The sequence below is a fragment of the Anoplopoma fimbria genome, chromosome 15 (assembly GCF_027596085.1).
Source record: "Anoplopoma fimbria isolate UVic2021 breed Golden Eagle Sablefish chromosome 15, Afim_UVic_2022, whole genome shotgun sequence".
Taxonomy (NCBI): Eukaryota; Metazoa; Chordata; class Actinopteri; order Perciformes; family Anoplopomatidae; genus Anoplopoma; species Anoplopoma fimbria.
In genome coordinates, this window is record NC_072463.1 from 19255761 (window position 1) to 19275401 (window position 19641).

The following is a 19641-nucleotide window of genomic DNA, read 5'->3' on the forward strand; positions in this document are numbered from 1 at the left end:
CTGATCATTTCTATAGCGAGCTGTCTTGCTCTATTGATTGATCTGCATAAGCATGGCAGGACTCGCCTCTTAAAGTTGCTGCCCAGAGCGAAGCCACATAAGCTCTGTCAGCAGGCCAAGAGTGAAGACGGCGAGCAGTTGCTCAGCTACGGAAAACTCTGATCGGCATGCCGCTACATGCTCCCTAATGAATACACATGGCTTTCCTAATCAAAAAAGACTTCCCATTATGCACTGTTGGCTTTTCCCTGAGTATTTCACTGCTTCACACCTGGGTGGTTTACTCTATATGTTGTGCCTCCCTTTCCCCGTCTCAATCTCTCTCAGATGGGTCGGTGACGGAGCCGGACATGTCGGCCTGCTTCTGTCCCGATCACAAGGCCCCCATGGTGCTGTTTTTGGACAGGGTGTATGGTATCGAGGACCAGAGCTTTCTTCTTCACCTCCTCGAAGTAGGCTTCCTTCCTGACCTGAGGGCTGCTACCTCTCTTGACACGGTGGGTAAAGCTGACGACCACGCTGGACAGAAGTAATGAATGTAACATGAACTTCATCAAGGAGTGCTGAGATCAACAATATTGGGCAACCTTTCATACTAATGAGGAGCTCCTCATTAAGTCTTGGCTCAAGTTTCTCTTTGGTTGATTAATGTAATTGTTTTTTTTACTCTTATTTATCAAGAATAAGTTTATGGAGTGTTTCTCTAAACTCTCAAATCCATAGTGTGCAGACTTTTAGATGTCACATTTTAAATAAATATTATTATTTATTTTCAGCACAGCATGCTTTCAAATATGTTTTGAAAGTTAATTGCTCACTTAAATTGTACTCTTTGGTCATCAAATACACACTCTCATTTTTAAGCAAGACTCTATTACTTCTCCATAACAGTGGCCACTGTGGCCCAAAGTAACAATTACAGGATGCAAAAAAATTGTTTAAATAGAGAATAGTTATTATGTTAGGTGCCTGACTCTGTAATGGCAGTTAAACAACAATATCTATGTAAAGTTTGCTAACATGAGCCAGCAGTCATACCAGACCAAGCAAGGCTACAGCAGTGAAACCTCTGGCAACATAAAACCTTTCTTTTCTCAGGGGGAGAATGTGTTATTTATTACTGTAATTATGTAATCTGCTCACTGTTGTATGAACTGTGACCCGTTCTTTCCACAGGAGGGTTTATGTACCACGGAGACGGCCCTGGCCATGAACCGCTTCATCGGCTCAGCCATGCTCCCCCTCCTCACCCGCTGCGCCCCTCTCTTCGCCGGCACCGAGCACTACGCCACCCTCGTCGACTCCACTCTGCACACCATCTACCGCCTTTCCAAGGGCCGTTCACTCACCAAGGCCCAGAGAGACGCCATAGAGGAGTGCCTGCTGGCTGTCTGCAAGTAAGGAGCCATGAGCATTTTATTTTTGGACTAGTGATACACCAAACACTCAGCCGGCCAGAATATCAAAGATCAACAGCAAACTGCTTTCTAGTTAAACTCCTTTATAGCTAGGGGCCTTGTTTCCCTAATATCCCTCTAAATCTGTGTGATAAAAGTGGTTCGAGTCTGAAGATGTGACTCAGGTTAAAGGCAGCCCAGGGCAGCACGCTCTTATCTCTCACCTTTTCCTGCAGGCACCTTCGTCCCTCCATGTTGCAGCAGCTCCTCCGCCGCCTCGTCTTTGATGTGCCCTTGCTGACCGATTACTGCAAGATGCCTCTCAGAGTGGGCAATGATTTCTTCACCTTTTTCACCCTTTTAAATCCCTTTGCCATCCTTTATTTTGCGCTATTTCTTTTTGCTTGTTGGTGTGCTTGCATGCTTCAGTTTTAGCAGTGTTTACTGTTTGCCTCATCATCCCTTTTTCTGTCTTTTCTTTACTTTTCTTTATAATCCAACCTGTGTTCTGTCTGCGGTCGCTGCTTGGTCGTGCTCTACTACATCAGTTTATTAGATTGTCAGCTTGGGTGGTGAAGTACCAGCAGCCAATTTCCACCAACTCAATTGCAGGTGTACCTTTTAATGTAATATCACTGGTGTACACCTCTGTCTCTCAGACACACACACGCACACTCAAAGGTGAACATTTCTAACACACCCACGGTATTAATCATCTGTTCTGGAACAAGTGGGTGGCTGCAGGAGGGAAAACAAGGGGCTGAAGTATTGGACTGTGTGATTACAGGCTTGTTGACTCCACTTCTCCACTCCATCAGTCTGTAGCACACCAGAGAAATACTGAAGATGTGATTGAGGTTGTGACTAGCCTCTGAAAGGGTTTTTCTATACCTTCATGTACACATTTGGATTCCATTGCTGCTGATTTGTGGGAGAACTGATTTCCTTTGAGGTGCTACATGTTATACATGCATGACCCAGTGCCAGTGTGTTGTGAGCTTATGTTCAGGCTGCTTACTTGTCTCATGTCATTGATAAAACAGTTAAGTGCCTCTGTTTTACCCCTGTGCTCTGTATGTCCTCCAGCTGCTAACCAACCACTATGAGCAGAACTGGAAGTTCTACTGCCTCCCATCGGGCTGGGGCAGCTATGGCACAGCATCTGAGGATGAACTACTGCTCACCAAGAAAATCTTCTGGGGAGTATTTGATTCTCTGTCCCAGAGGGTGAGACGTCACTAAAGTCACTATTTTCTCGTGTCAGGGTCCTTTGCAATTTCATTGTGACTTAATTATGCTACATTAACGTCTGTTTGGCAAAAGGCTTACATCTACTTCTTGTTAAACATTTTGTAAGATATTGTAATACCAAAAAAAAAGCTCTACAAAAGTGATAAACGGTTAAATAAAAGTCACTTAATTCATCCCAGTCTCAATAAACATGCATCTATGCGAGGGACTCATTGGCACAAATATCTTGAGGTCTGTTCACGATGCAGATGGCTGGGCTCAGCACTTCCTTCTAAATGCCCACTCAAGATAGGAGGCTGTGCAAAGGGCCGGCCTGAAAACATCAATATCTGGACTGTGATCATTGATCCAAAGCCTCTAGCACGCTGGTTCTTCAGCTTTTAAAATAATTCTTCATTAACATCTCTTCTCCTGGTCCCACTGCACTGTAACACTTTCACTGAAGAGGCTTTATTTAAGTCCCACCTTAAATGAACAATTAAACACATTACCTGTATTTGTGAAATAATAATACAATTTTCATAACTGTACTAAAATCTTAAGAGTCATGTTTTGCATTTACTCTGAAGCTTTCTTTCTCTCACCATGTAGAAATATGATGCAGAGCTTTTCAAGATGGCCATGCCTTGCCTCAGTGCCATAGCTGGAGCTTTGCCACCGGACTACGTGGACGCCTCCATTAGTACCACTGTGGAGAAGCCTGTTTCTGTAGATGCTCAGGGCAACTTTGACCCCAAACCCATCAGTACTGCTAAGTAAGTCGCGTTGGAGCCAGATGTCTATAAGAAATATAGTATATCATACCTGTGATGACATGCACAGTAGATACCTGTATATGCATTTGCATACACAAGCTGACATATTGCCACAAACATTTTTTTCACAGCATTGCTCTTCCAGAGAAGCTTGAGCACTTTGCCAACAAATATGGAGAGCACTCCCATGAGAAATGGTCTGCAGAGAAGGTAAGGCCAAAGATAAGAACTGTCATCTGGGAAAATGGGTTTTAAATTGCACAGTATTTCAACTAGGAACAAGTCTTGAGTGTTTCTAAGAAAAGCAGTTGGCACTTAAAATGTCTCTCCTTTAGGAAATACTGCATGCAAAATCAGCAGAAAAGCAGCCTTATCCATGTGAAATACTTCAGCTCAATATCTTGATTGTTTTTTTCTTTTCCAATATACGACATTGTTTCCTTTGGTAATGAAACTGAGGACAGCAAGGACTGAACGTACCATCACTCCTTAATGTGTTGCGCATATTTAATCTCTTACCCCGTCTTTCAAATAATAAATCATGTCCTTGAAAGGACTGTGAGGGCATTGAAGATTGCTCCCCCTCAAATATACATCCCTCTGTGCTTGTGCCTCAGGTCCTGCTGGGATGGAAATATGGAGACTGTGTGGATGAGAAGGCCAAGATCCATCCTCAGCTCAGAATCTACAAAGCCCTGACAGAGAAGGTATGAAGAATGTGAGACTTGTGAAGAATAGTAACATTAAAGAGAGAACTTAAAGGCTTCTGGGGATAGTGCTTGTTACCCATTTCTACCTTTGTGCTTCAGGAGAAAGAGATTTACAGATGGCCAATTAGAGAGTCCCTGAAGAGCATGCTGGCAATGGGCTGGAGCATCGACAGGACCAAGGATGGAGAAAGCATGTCTCTACAGAGGGATAGTGAGAAAATGCGAAAGATCTCTCAGGTTTCACAGGTACAGTGCAAAGAATGATGAGACAAACGGTAACATCAAATGTGTTTGTCCTCCAAAAACGTTTGAAAATAAACCTTTTATTATTTTCAAACTTTTATCCATAGCCATTGGCTAACTCTTTCAACAGTAACGTAATCGGTAACGATTTGAGGTTTTTTTTTAATCATTATTTCTAGCCAGCAGTTTTCCCTTGCTCATTGCTACTATTTCAACGATTATCTTCATAATCGATTATATCTTGTATTTTCAGCTAACATTTACTAGTTCAATTATTTATCCATTACTTTTAGCTTAATGAACTATTAATCCATTGCTGTGTATTCGTTTCCTTTAACTGTTTTAACAGTTTATTTGTTACTTTCAGCTAAATATTTCAACTGTTTATTTGTTAATTTTAGCTTACTATTTTAACAGTTTTGTTCCTTACTTTTAGCTAACTATTTCAACTGTATATTTGTTACTTTTAGCTAATTCTTTCTACTGTTTAAGCTTTACTTTAGCTTAGTATTTCAAGTTTTTTGAACATTACTTTTGTCTTACTTTTCTTCAACTGTTTATCGAATACTTTTAGCTACCTATTTCAACAGTTTTGTCCCTTTTTTGCTTCTTTTAGCAAACTTTTCCAACTTCTCTGCTTGCTTACACGTTTTCACACACTCAATTGTAACATGTGCTGCCGGTCCCTGGTCTAGCCTTACAGCTGCTTTCAGTACATATTTTCTTACTTTTAAAACAGTACCACTTGTCAGCATGTACGCAATTATTAAAATTCAGATCAGATTATTTACTGCAGGCAAAAAGCAGATTTTGTTGCTACTGTCCTTGCATAATAGACTGAAAGCAGAATAGTCCTTTTCACAAATGCAAAATCTTGTGTTTTCAACTTGTTGATTTATGACAAAGAACACAGTGTCTCATTGTAAATCTTAATATCTTTGAACATTTCTAGGCAAATGGCTTCAATCCCAGCCCCATAGACACAAGCAACGTGGTCCTATCCAGAGAACTGCAGGTGAGTGACCTCTCATTTGTTTTGTCATGCTTTTTTTCCTATTTTTTTCATCAAACAAACTCTCAGTCTGAATACGAGATGAAAATGAATAATTCTTGAACGTGAATGTGTTACATGGGCGGGACATGCTCCTCTGTGAGATCTACTGATTGTATCTTTCGTCTTTGGTCCAAGGGGATGGTGGAAGTGGTGGCTGAAAATTATCATAACATCTGGGCCAAGAAGAAAAAGAGTGACCTTGGAAGCAGAGGTGATTTTGCTTATGAATTCAATCATAGACTAGACACAGTGATGCCTGCAAAACAGCTAGAAAGAGACCATATGCCTGTGTGGGTGGATGTAAGCTGCCACTCGCTTATTGTTGTTGTTTTAAAATGTGCCTGTGGGCATATGTATACCTCGCCGGTCTCGACTAAATAGGTTCAGCTAAGTGATCTGTCTACATCATCTGCCTTCACGCAAATGCACAGTGGAGAGCTGTGGCTAATCAAGTCTTACATAACACTGAGTTGTCCGTGGTTTCAGGAGGGGGAACACACCCTCTGTTGGCGCCCTTTGACACGCTGACAGCCAAAGAGAAGGCCCGTGACCGAGAGAAAGCTCAGGACCTTTTCCGCTTTCTGCAGATCAATGGCTATAGCATCACAAGGTCAGCAATTTCAGGATGTCGGTCATATATTATCATGTTGATGTAGGGTTACACTGCTTCATAACCTTAATAATAAGTGTTGGTTTCTAGCTAATATCCTATATGTGTTGCAGAGGTTTGAAGGATTTGGAGCAGGATTCCTCTTCCATGGAGAAGAGGTTCGCTTACAAGTTCCTCAAAAAGCTGCTCAAGTATGTCGACTCGGCTCAAGAGTTCATCGCTCACTTGGGTAAGTATGGTAATATTACATACCACCTGACTTCAAGAGACTTAATGTAGTCTTGTTACTTACTATTAAAATATGTATTTATGCTCTCAATCCAGAGGCCATGGCTGCCAGTGGCAAAACAGACAGGTCCCCTCATGAACAAGAAATCAAGTTTTTTGCCAAAGTAAGGATGTGATATAAATACAGCTGCTGTACATATTTAGATAACCCTTTTTGAAATGATATTTTCATTAACCTGATCTTGTCATTATTGATGTCCTCCTTCAGGTTCTCCTTCCTCTCATCGACCAGTACTTCAAGAACCACTCTCTATACTTCCTCTCCTCCCCCAGTAAGAACCTGAGCAGCAGCGGTTACGCCTCCAACAAGGAGAAGGAGATGGTCACCAGGTACAAAATTAAAACGCCTACTTTCATTCACTTACAGCAATATAGAATGACAATAACTCGTTGTCCTTACTCAAAATTCTAAACTCTTGAAATCTTATTTACTTATCTTCTCTCTAAGAATCTACTCATTGTAACTCTCTGATTTCCTTCCTTTTCTATCCATCACACCTCCAGCCTGTTTTGTAAACTGGCAGCTCTTGTCAGACATAGGATTTCTCTCTTTGGTAAGCTGATACACCACTGACAGCAGTGTGTGTGTGTGTGTGTCTGTGTGTGTGTGTGTGTGTGTGTGTGTGTGTGTGTGTGTGTGTGTGTGTGTGTGTGTGTGTGTGTGTGTGTGTGTGTGTGTGTGTGTGTGTGTGTGTGTGTGTGTGTTCTTAAAAAGTGAGTGCTTGTCGTTTTATTGACTCTTAAGTTGGGCATAATTATGTTTTATCATGTCTTAAGTTGGTTTGGTAAACTTGTTTTTGGTTGGTTTTACTGCACTGTGGTCAACATATAAGCTACCAAATACTGGAGCATTAATCTGTAAAATGCCCTTTTATAAACTATTGTAAACAAACAAGGCATGTTCAATGATCTTTGAAGGTGCTGGTAGGCTGAGTTTCTTACCTTTAGGCAGAGCCAGGCTAGCTGGTGCCCCATGTTATTCAGTTTTTATGCAATGCTAAGCTAACCGGCTGGTGGCTGTAGCTGCATGTTTATCGTACAGAAACACAAGAGTGGCATCAGTCTTCTCCTCTAACTCCTGACAAAAAAGCAAATGTCCATATTTTCAAAAATGTTAAACTATTCCTTTAAGTAACGGCAACTAAAATGACAAAAAACTGAATTAAATACTTTAACCCATCTTGCCCTTAACCAGAGGTGTTGATAGATATAGATATTGATCGAATAATCTTGCATCTATAATCTAACTGACCCCTATACCACCATATGATTGGAGGTTGTTGATGTGTGCTACATACACAGACATTAACTCATTGCTGAAATGAAAGGCTCGGGTCAAGAAAGTCCCTTAAACATGGACGACAGTGTGCATGTGTGTGTGTTCACATCATATTGAAATGTTTTGCGTTGTCTTGTAGGGAGCGACTCCACTACCATCGTCAGCTGTCTGCATATTCTGGCACACACCCTGGACACCAGGTGAGCTCTCAAGACTCACAGGGAACCTGGCAGATTTGAGTTTTCTCCTTGACATGAAAACTTAATTTTTTTTTTTATTACAAATCTCAAATGTGGCTGTGTTAGGACAATATTTGTTTGAGAAACAAATCACATTTCTCCAATGTAATGCAATGACGTATATTCTAACCCCTGTAGGACCCCCGTCAGGAGCATTACACAAAGAACATTTTCTTCTATAACAGTTATTACTGTGGTGTCTTGTGGGAGGCGCTGGCATTAACAAAGAACGTTCGCTGGCATTTAAATAAGCAATACAAATTTCATACAGCACATGTTGCCCAAGGCTTATACTGTTCTTTAGAGACAATGTACTGTTTGTTAATGCAGCTCACACATAACAAGGCTAAATGGGTAATGTATTATGTCTTGTTTGTGCTGAAGAGCTACAGCTGATGCCCACAGACTGTCTTTTATTTCCCCTTCCTAGTGAGACACATGAAGGCTTAACAACGGGTAATTCATTTGGCAATATTATGAACTGTGAAATGCTGAAAACGGACTAATCATATGTATGCATTGTGCTTTCTCAGAGTGTCATGCAGTATGCCTACAAGATTGGCAAACTCACCTTGGATTTAAATATTCACCTAATTTATTAAATCATTGATGTTTCAGTGTGAGGGCGGTCAGGTTGTTACTCACGTCTCATATTTCACGACTAAAACCTTAACAGTATTCAAGAGTGAAGAAATTGCATATGTGGCCGTGTCCGACAGTGGGTAAACAGCGTTGTCCTTTGCATATTAAGGGGTATCCAGTGGTTTATTATAGCCCTGCCCTTGCATATCTACTAATTTGGTCTCAGTCGTTTATCACGCTCCCTTTCACTCCATCAGGACGGTGATGAAGTCGGGCTCAGAGCTGGTGAGGGTGGGGCTGAGGACGTTCTTTGAAAACGCGGCAGAGGACCTTGAGAAGACGTTCGAGAACCTGAAGTTGGGGAAGTTCACTCACTCCCGCTCCCAGATGAAAGGAGTGTCGCAGAATATCAACTACACCACCGTAGCTCTGCTCCCCATTTTAACTGCTCTGTTTGAACACATCACTCAACACCACTTTGGAGTCGACCTGCTCTGTGAGTCCCGACAGCAGAGACGTGATCAAACACATTTTGCAAGATGCTGCTGAAGAATTTGATTCAAGTGTCAATGTTAGGTTTAATGTTATACAGTGATTACATGCTGCTTACATTCTGACACCATGGAACATATCTGTCGCTTACTCACACAAATGTACAGTAAAGTTACCAATATAAATATTAATTATCATAATAACAAGGGACTTTTAAATTTGCTTTGTTCCAGTGGATGATGTCCAAGTGTCTTGCTATCGAATCCTGACCAGTCTCTATGCACTGGGTACTGGGAAAAACATCTATGTAGAAAGGTATCTCCTCTTCAACATTGTGTAAAATAATTGAAACCTGAGTGAGGAAACTGATATTCAGTAAAGCTTTCAACCGACCCTCATTCTCTCCGTGTCCCTCAGGCAGCTACCAGCTCTCGGTCAGTGTCTGGCCACCCTGGCTGGAGCCATACCGGTGGCCTTCCTGGAGCCGCTGCTCAACACTTACAACCCCTGCTCCGTCTTTAATACCAAGAGTACCAGAGAACGAGCCAGTGAGTCATATGTAATATTTCTAAAATGAAAGGCTTTTACTCGCGGTGGACCATGGTGGCAATTAAACCGTTATTATTATGGATAATTAACATGTCTGTCTCTTACAACCATCTCGTCATTTTTAGATGTTGTCTGTTTTTTTATGTATATTTTGTCCTAAATGTCATCGTACATTTTGTACATTTTGTACATTTTGTGTTTGTCTGTGCTGTGTGTCGGGCACTCTTACTGTGCTTAAATAATAGTCCATTTGTAAGTATCCCTTCCCTTCTTAACCTATAGAATGTAAACATTGATGTAATTGTTTTTAGTCCTAGGCATACCAGACTCAGTAGAGGAGATGTGTCCTGGGATGCCGCGGCTGGACGGTCTGATGAAGGACATCAATGACATGGCCGAGTCTGGAGCTCGTTACACAGAGATGCCTCACGTTATCGAGGTGGTGCTGCCCATGCTGTGTAACTATCTGTCCTACTGGTGGGAGAGGGGGCCTGAAAACCAGCCAGTCAGCGGGGGCAGTGTCTGCTGCTCCACCGTCACTTCAGAAAACCTCAGCCTCATTCTTGGCAACATTCTCAAGATCCTCAACAACAACTTGGGCATCGATGAGGCCTCCTGGATGAAGAGGATTGCAGGTGGGCATGGTTTGCTTGTCATTTTTTCAAACAACAGTGTTGTAGTTGCATCAATCTCTTAGTTAGCTCATGCTAACTACCCTGTTTTATTTATTACAAAAAATAGAGTTTATTTTAGAAAGAACAGCAAATGACTACAACACTGAGTTTAGAACAGGAAATGAAACCAAACTTTCTCTCTCTTGCATTGTTTAGTTTATGTGCAACCCATCATCAGCAAGGCCCGTGCAGACCTGCTGAAGAGCCACTTCCTTCCTACACTTGAGAAGCTGAAGAAGAAGACAGTGAAGGTGGTGTCTGAGGAGGAGCTGTTGAAGGCAGACAGTAAGGGAGACACCCAGGAGGCAGAACTGCTCATCCTGGACGAGTTTGCCGTACTCTGCAGGGACTTGTACGCCTTCTACCCCATGCTTATCCGCTATGTGGACAACAACAGGTTGGCTCTCTTAGCAGTGAAAGATGGAGTTGCTTAAGATGTTATTGTTTGCAGAAGAAACACAGAGAATGTATTAATCCGGCCTATTTACTGCAGGTCAAGGTGGCTAAAAGAACCAGACACTGACTCCAATGAGCTCTTCAGAATGGTTGCTGAGATATTTATCCTCTGGTGCAAGTCACATGTAAGATTCTCATCTTTATATATGTTTTACTGCAACAGGCATCCTTTTTGGGTAGGAAGACTGATCTTTTTTTATGTTTGTCTTTCCCCAGAATTTCAAAAGAGAAGAGCAGAACTTTGTGGTCCAAAACGAAATTAACAACCTTTCCTTTTTGACCGGCGACAATAAAACCAAGATGTCTAAGGTAGGTTTAATGTGCCTCTAAACACTGTCAACACTTCCCTTTATGGCAGCATATTTAAACCCTTTTAGTTGTGTGTAATGGCACTATGACCCATTGAGGATGTGTGAGAAAGCTTAAAAAACAGGGTTAATAGAATGAGCAAGATGCATGTTAACATTTTCTCAGCCATGTTAACGTTACCACTGTTGTGTTGACATTAACTAGTAAAAGTCCCAAACAATTTTTGAGGAACTAAAAGTGAACACACACACACATGTTACAATCAAGACTCTTATCTGCGTCCTACTTGTGAATGAGAGGAGTAGATAACCTTTTTGCTAATAACATGACAATAATGAAATGGACCTTGACTTACAACTGTGTGTGTGTGTATGAACTTCTGCATGCATGCTTGTTAAAGCAGATGACAGAAACTAACATTCATGCTTTCAGCCCTTGTCAGCGTTACAGAGGTTGGAACATTTCATTTTTGTCTGCCTGGTTTAGCTGTCTAAAGGCAAACAAATGGTTCTCATTGCAGTGCACGTCCATGTGAGGACTGTGTGCCTCCATTAATTGCCCTCTCATCTGCCTTTCTTTTTCTGTCTCTCCCTCTATCTCAAACAGTCCTTTAAGGAGAAGGTAGAGTGATGCAGTGCATGTGCCGTTTACCCGCCAGCTCATTGGCTTATTTGCTCCCGTCGCTAAGCAGAAAAGCCAATAGCTTGTGCCGCTGTGCTATATAGTCTATAGAGTAGTTACATAGTCTGTCACCTGATTATTTGTGACCACCATTCATCACCATGTGTTACATGGTAACTTTGCTCATTCCTCATTGCTTTATGGGCGGAACACATCTCATCAGGAGTGATGAAGCCCAGCCCTTCTGTAGCAAATCATGTGATCACATGCCACCGGTGTGTTTGTAGTTGATGGATTGTGGTACTCTTGTGTGTTTGGCCAATAGTTACCTCATGCTATTTATATGATGTTGTAGTCGATGTGTGATCAGGTTTTGTGTGTGTGTATGTCAGTGTGTATATGTATATATTAATATGGAAATGAGTGTTTTCACAGAGCCAGCTGCTTCAATTTGGCTCAAATGTGCAATTTTCCCTCACTGGTAACATCTTGCTGTCCCAACAGCATCAGTCTGCTAGTTCTGCTTTTCAGCTGAGGTGTGAAACTTCTTAATGCTTCAGTGGAACAGATTCAGTCCGGTCACCGATTTTGCGAGGCCTGAAAAAGAAATGCCTCAATTGCCTTTTGCTCAAATAAGCTGTGAAATAAGCTCCAATAATAGTGTAAATCTATCGGTTACATTTTTGAGAGAAAGTGCTTCAGTGCAACCCAGCAAAAATGGGACAATGGTATTTATTACCTAAAAAGACCAGCTCATTAAGCCGGCAAAACTTCCATCACTTTGTGTTGTCTAAGGTTAATATGATTGTTTTCAGTCTGGGGGACAAGACCAGGAGAGGAAACACAAGAAAAGGCGTGGTGAGTTCTACTCTATCCAGACATCGCTCATTGTGGCCGCTCTGAAGAAGATGCTGCCGATCGGCCTCAACATGTGTACCCCAGGAGACCAAGAGCTCATCTCTCTAGCCAAGACTCGCTACCTCCTGGTGAGACAACTCTCATGTGACTGCATTTGACAAGGGTCTTATGAGATCACAGCCTCAAGTGAAGATCCATCCTTCATTCAAGCAAGAACACTTCTTTGAAACTGCTACATTTTACAATAATCAAGCTTTATATTCCTGTTCCTGCTATTGTTTGATAGAGAGACACAGACGAAGAGGTCAAAGATCATATTCGCCAGAATCTGCACCTTCGAGAAAAGGTGAGCATGAAGTCTCAATATCAAGACTGTAAGTGGTTATTAGCTTCCAAAGGCTGTATATATTGTTTTTCATATCTTTCTTCATATCGCGCTCTCAGTCAGAGGACCCTGCAGTGAGGTGGCAGCTGAACCTGTACAAGGACATAGCGATGATAACCGACGGGCCTCCAGACCCCGAGAGGGTGGTGGACCGTATCCAGAGGATCTCTGCTGCTGTCTTCAACCTGGAGCAGGTCGGGCTTAAACAGTTGTGCATTATATACAAATATATTATGAGCTGCAAATGCTTGTTTCATTAAACTATTGTGAAGATGCAGGGTCAACAATCGTACAGCTTATGGCACTTCATTTACAGCCTTGTGTGTACAGTAGATTGTAAAATCACAACAACAAAGAACAGAATCGACTCCGTGTTGCTCCCAGGGCTTTTAAACTTGGTTTGATTTGGTGACAACAGAACACAAAATTACAGTAATACTTCAAAGAAAAGTACTCTGGGTCGCTTGACCGCTTCTGACTACCACTCTGCTGCACTTAATCTTTCACTCAGGCACAGTCAGCTTCACAATGAATTACCAAAGAAAAACTGGCGTTGAGGAAAACCTGATGAAAATGCCAGTTGTGGTAGAGAATGCCATTCCAGTTTTTATTTATCATGTAGTCCTTACACTAACTTCTTCTATTCCTCATAGGTGGAGCAGCCATTGAGATCCAAGAAATGTGTATGGCAGAAGTTGCTGTCCAAGCAGAGGAAGAGAGCGGTCGTCGCCTGCTTCCGCATGGCTCCACTTTATAACCTGCCTAGGTATGACAGCATCCATCACACCTACAGCCTCTACAACTTTACTGGATATTATACAGCCTTAAAAAAGTCCAACATCACACTCCACATTAAAAAGTTGGAGAGAGCTCCTTCTGATACTACTAGATTGGAAATTTTGTAGCAAGTGTTGTAACATCACCTCTACCTTTTCTGGCCAAATACCACCACACTTTGTTCTTATTTGGTCTGACTCACGTCTCTCATTTTTTTTCAAGTCTTGGGTTCTGACCCTGCATTAATGCACAACCTCCCTCCCTCCGTTTGTAGGACAAATGTCTAGCCCGCAGCTGTTATCAAGGAGTAGAAAAAAAGGGACACTAGCAATTTCATGCCCTGCTGCTCTGTAACTCAATCACAGGAAGTCAGACAGAGAGCTACAGTATGGAGGAAAACAATTATGAGGCCCAACCTGGGGGTGGCCATCTTCAATATGTGCTGAGACGATGCCGCCCGCCTGCCTGACAGCATGACTCATTTATTCAGAGTTGTTGACAGTGAAATATGACACGGCATAGCTCATAATTATTAGACAGTATTTACAATGCAAGCACAATTGACTGTTTATGTTTGGGGTAATAGACTTGTGAGTTTGAAGGCTGGATGTGAAGCTTCTGGATAATGTCTACTCTGCCGGAGTTTCACGCACTCAGATGTCATCTTTTCTCTTTTGTCTCTCTATTCAGCCTTTGTTTTGTCCTCAATGTCACACTCTATTGTACCTCATCCCCTCAGGCACAAAAATAATAATTACTTCCTGAAAGCTTACCGACATATTTGGCTGGAGATAATGCATGAGAACACAGGCTATGACAGTCTTCTCTCCATGCTGACGGTAATATAGCACTGTTCCAATGTTGCTACTGTACGACCCTGCATACCTTTAACTGTCCCTCGCTTTTCTCCAGGCACGGTCTATGCTTCAAATGTAACTCCCTCTAAATTATCCTGCTGGTTTTTCCACTGGTCAATATCTGTACAGCAGTGCAAGGACTAGTTTGACATTTTGGGAGATATTTGTAATTGCTTTTTTTAATTGCTTTGAGTAAGAGGAGAAGATTAATACCACTCCCATGTCTGTATGCTAAATATGAACTTAGAGCCAACCCTTAAATGTCAAAATATTCCTATCTGTTGCTGATGTGCAGGTACATGGGTGCTTAATATAATTAAAATTCATATCAATTAATTAATCTAGGCTAGAATTGCATTTCTGCCTGCTGATGAAAAAAAAGAAAAGCATTGGGACTAGATCAACAGTCTGGAAGAGAGCATGTACGTCACATTTCTGTATTTCTAAGCAACATGACCGTTTCCTCCGAAGTGACCAGTTGGATGTGCCAGTACCCTGAACTAACCAGTATTAACGTCTCCTGAAGGGTCTTCTCCTCTCCTCTCCTCCTCTCCTCTGCTCTGCTCCTATATAACTCAGGCTAATCTCCTCTCACCCTTCCTCAGGCATCGCTCTATTAACCTCTTCCTCCTGGCTTATCAGAGAATATGGATAGAAACAGAGGAGTACTCTTTTGAGGAGAAGCTAGTGCAGGATCTTGCTGTAAGTACTTGTATCATCCCCCAGTGCCATCTTGTTGGTGCTCATGTTCTGCTGGAAAGCTGAGCGTTGACTCTATGCTTTCCTTTACTTGTGACATCATTAAAAGTGCTCCAAATCCACCACAAACCACTGTGTTGCACTCAGTCATCAATAAGCATGACATCACTGCTGATGTCAGAGCCAGCTGATGTATTTCTGACCACCTTGTCCCACCCAACATCTGTAATAGGGCATCCTGTCTAGATGCTTTGACTTACCAATTCAATTTCTGAAAGTTGTGGATTCTTTCTTAAATTTGAACAGCCATAAAACATTGCAGTCATGCATTGAGTTTGTAGAGAAAGCAGAAGAAAAACAGCAGGTAGCTGCTTTCTTTACGTCACAAAAGTGCCTCAAATGTTTCTAGACTTTTTGGCCCATGATAACCTATAGTGTGATATGCAGAGATTGATTAAAAAACACATAAAGGGTTTATGAAAGAGATTAATAAAAATCAATGTTGTAGGCATGCTGGAACTCGTCACACCCTGCTGTGCCTATGGCTGTCTAGATATCTGCTCATAATTCAAATTTTAATCATCATTTCATTATTGAAAAGAAAAAACCCCAATATTTTTTCAAATTATTTGAAATGAAAGCCATAGGGCACGATATAAGAAGTTAGGGGTGTGACAGATGAAAGCTTTATGATCCAGCCAGCCAAGCACACACATTTTTAGAAAAAAGTTCCAATGTGTCTTCTATCATGATCAGTCTCTGCTTTGATGTAAAATGGTAAAAGTTGCTGAAAGTGCAAACTGGACTCATGGAGAGTCATGCTTAACTCCATTTTTCCTTTTAACACTGCTGAACATCATCCGCTGTGTTTGTGCATCTGCCATCGTGTGCATGCTTGTGGTTTATTGTCTGCATGCTATCAGTCTATCATTGTTTTTATCACCTGATTCTCTAAAGGTAAGTGGTGTATGGTTAAGTAGCAGTTACATGTTACTGTAACTACTGTTCATACAAAGCATTTAGAGCTCTCACAGTTGATATTGAGACTATATGCCTGTGCTCCAGTATTAACTTGCATGGGTTTTTCCAGAAAACGCAGCCCAAAGTAGAGGAAGAGGAGGAGGAGGAGGTCAGAAAGCAGCCAGACCCTCTTCACCAGCTCATTCTGCATTTCAGCCACAACGCTCTCACTGAGTGCAGGTGAATACACACTCACTGTTGCACACCTGGCACCCACACGCTTTGCTCCATCTGTGCTGCATAATAGTTTTGGCCTGCCTCTTAGCTAATAAAGAGCTGCATCAAGTATAATCAGCGCTGTTTATTTTTTACTGGGAAGAAACACAAGCAGTTTTTAGTATTTCTTTGTTGTCTTGCAGCTTACTGTACATACATTGCAGTTAACCATTAGTCTGTTAATGCCCTTTTGGAGCCTCGAGTTCGACAGTTCGGGCATCACCATCTTTGCTTTTTGCAAGTTACACGAGAAGGGTGAGCTTGGTACAGCAGAACCAAGAATAACGCCTCAAATTTCTATGAACTCAAAACACTGTGTGAGGGTTAAAGTTCTAAGATGAAAAAACATGTACACTCCCTGATTGAACAACGCCAGGGTAAGGACCTGTCGGTCACAACAAGGCAGACTCATGTTTACAACCTCTACAAAGGTAAAAAAAATCAAGTGGGAAGAGGAGTCGCCTCCTGCTGGTCATTTGAAAGATTGCAAGGTTAAGGCACCTACGCATCGGCCTTCCTCTTCAAATCCGGAGGTTGGCGCCTGGTCACTGGTTACGATGCAAATTGAGATTTGATTAACAAGATAAAACAATTAAATAATAATGCATTTTTATTCATTAAGCTAGCCAACATCCGTTCCACCTTGAACAGATGTTAAGTAAATTTAAGTTCATTGTGCTGATAATGCCTCTTTCATTCTTCACTTGAAACAAACATTTGAATGTAGGACTTTAACTGTGCGGTATGAATAGTTTTCTTATTAATACTTAATAGTTTAACTCCAGAAAACGTCTTACTGCTCATACCTCTGCCCATCCCATCTCCCAATTTATAGTAAGGTAGAAAAGCAAGTTAGTGTTTGCCTGGCACCCACAATCCAATCAATCTGTCCCTGAAAAATGACCAGGTCATCGATCAGAAACATCGGTAAAATAAATTTAACTGAGGTTATTTCCAAATAGGTGTACTAGTCACTTGTTTTAACAAAACCACCACAGTCATAAACTAGAGCATGGACTTAATAAGCAGAAGCATTCTGCTGCGGTAACGATATTAAGTGAGAATCAAGTGATACATTGATGAACTGTAGCTTTACTCACAAGGGAGAAACACAACCAAGTCACAGCTTATTCACAGTCACACCGGTAAAATACCTGGTTTGATTCTGCTTGCAGTTGGCTATCAATTCGTGTTGGTGAAGGAAAGAAGAAAAGTTTGATGGTAAAGAGAACTGTAGTCATTAAGCCGCGGCCTGCCCACTGCGGACCACATTCTCAGTCTGCAGAGCCCTGCAGAGCCCTGGAGGCCCCGCCCCTCTACTACACAGAGCGCTGTTTGCTTGTCCCATAGTTTATTAATATTGAATGTGTCTTGTGTCCAATTGAGCAGTTCTCAAGATTTCAGAAGAACATATCAACACAAAGAGATTCCTTGCTTTATAGTTAGACAAGATTTGATTGTGTGCTACACAAGCTTTAACCACCAGATATTTGTCTTCCTTTTTTTGATAGTTCTTTGGAAGAGGATCCCTTGTATATTGCATATGCAGATATGATGGCAAAGGTACTTCATTCTCTAAATTACTTTTACTGAAATGCATGCCGTTCAGCAAAATTCCGCAGGTTTGACATTCTGCTTTCTCTTTCAGAGTTGCGATGAAGGTGAAGAAGAAGAAGAAGAAGAAAAAGACAAAACATTTGAGGTGCTATTTATTTCTCAGGAACACTGTTCTGTATTTAATTTTGTTTTTGAATCGTATTCAGAAGTGGTGCTTACTGTATTACTTCCTACAGGAAAAGGAAATGGAGAAGCAGAAGATGCTGTACCAGCAAGCTAGACTGCATGATCGAGGAGCTGCAGAGATGGTGCTTCAGATGATCAGTGCCAGCAAAGGTGGGATGAGACACATTTACCTGTCTGTCTTCTTATAACTTCCACCTTTTGTATCTCCACTGAATGATATATGATTTGTGGTCATCAGGTCGACTTGGTGCTATGGTGACTTTCACTCTCAAATTAGGCATCTCTGTCCTCAATGGTGGAAACATACTGGTGCAGCAGGTACACGCCTATCAGCATGCACAACATTAATATTCTAAATGATTCCTTTTGTATTTCTTTTTGTAATGTTTGTTAATGCTATAGCTGACAGGAAGTAAACTTGGACCAAAGATGTTGCCTTAGCAACAGAATGGTAGTAGCATCTTTAGCATCAGCCAACTATTTATTGTGCTTTTATTTTGATGCAGAAAATGCTGGACTACCTGAAGGAAAAAAGAGATGTTGGTTTTTTCAAAAGTTTGTCTGGACTGATGATGTCTTGCAGGTAATAAAGCCACGACCAATTATCACACACTAAACACCTGATTTACTTTTTGTTGTGTTTCTCAGCTGCAATTAAAAGGAAAACTCCATCAATTATACACAAAGGCTCAGTTTACCCGTGAAAAGAGTTGTGTAATGTCTTCTGTGGCTCCGTTGGAGCTTTGTCAAGTCTGAGAAAGTAACCCTGATGATGTCATCGGGGTTACTTTCTGAGCTTGAGCTTGGATACCAATATTGTATAACAGAAGGCCTCAATTACAGAATGGGGCTGTTAAATAAAGTGTTTACCAATCAGGAAGGCTCTAATGAGAATATTCTATTGGTTGAATCATGGGAAGTGTAGGATCCAGTGTTTCGACCTTTATTAGGCATTAAAAGTCAAGATAATATCAACCATTTTTTTAAACAATTGTATTTTGAACTTTCTATTATGAATTCAATAACTTCGTGGAGTATTCCTTTAAAATGCACACTGCAGAAATACATAATTTAGAAATAAAATGTGTCATAGGTGAGGTTTTGTATTTCATCTCTTATAGTGTCCTGGACTTAAATGCATTTGAAAGGCAAAATAAAGCTGAAGGTCTGGGGATGGTAACTGAAGAAGGATCAAGTAAGTGAGGATGCTAAACGTGGTAGACATCTCTGAGACCGAGATCTTTGTAAACTGCCACTCGCTGTAACAGAGGTGGCCGAGACCACAGCGCAGGCTAAAGAGATGTCACTGAGGACACACGTGGAAATCGTATTGTGGCATGATGTGTCTCATTCTGGCTCATGCCGTTAATGTCCTTTTAGTCAGGCGTGTTATCAGCTGCAAGACGAATGACGGAGCGTTAGCTTGGCGAAACAGCTGCTCCTTAGTTTGCCGTTTGGTGCGAGCCCATCTCCATGTCACGTGTGTCACTCGTGTGTCATGTTGTATGTCATCATCATGCAGGTAAACCTGTGCTACTGTATGTCTTAGTCCTGTCTGGGCCCTCAAAATCACTCAG

General features: G+C 41.5%; 1 protein-coding gene across 1 annotated transcript in view; it reads left to right on the forward strand.

Moving 5' to 3' along the window:
• The window catches only part of LOC129103019 (ryanodine receptor 3-like), a 79487-nt gene that overhangs the window by 48145 nt on the left and 11701 nt on the right, over positions 1-19641 (forward strand). Inside the window, 36 exon segments of the mRNA XM_054613264.1 lie at positions 328-497; positions 1177-1397; positions 1634-1724; positions 2484-2624; positions 3240-3403; positions 3535-3613; positions 4021-4110; positions 4213-4359; positions 5309-5371; positions 5546-5621; positions 5897-6020; positions 6134-6249; positions 6345-6412; positions 6517-6638; positions 6813-6862; positions 7727-7787; positions 8666-8904; positions 9134-9215; positions 9318-9448; positions 9761-10084; positions 10280-10520; positions 10617-10704; positions 10796-10888; positions 11495-11509; positions 12325-12495; positions 12654-12713; positions 12812-12946; positions 13406-13518; positions 14269-14368; positions 16176-16285; positions 17833-17884; positions 17970-18023; positions 18115-18214; positions 18303-18382; positions 18571-18647; positions 19186-19259. Coding sequence (XP_054469239.1) covers positions 328-497; positions 1177-1397; positions 1634-1724; positions 2484-2624; positions 3240-3403; positions 3535-3613; positions 4021-4110; positions 4213-4359; positions 5309-5371; positions 5546-5621; positions 5897-6020; positions 6134-6249; positions 6345-6412; positions 6517-6638; positions 6813-6862; positions 7727-7787; positions 8666-8904; positions 9134-9215; positions 9318-9448; positions 9761-10084; positions 10280-10520; positions 10617-10704; positions 10796-10888; positions 11495-11509; positions 12325-12495; positions 12654-12713; positions 12812-12946; positions 13406-13518; positions 14269-14368; positions 16176-16285; positions 17833-17884; positions 17970-18023; positions 18115-18214; positions 18303-18382; positions 18571-18647; positions 19186-19259 — 4122 coding nt within the window.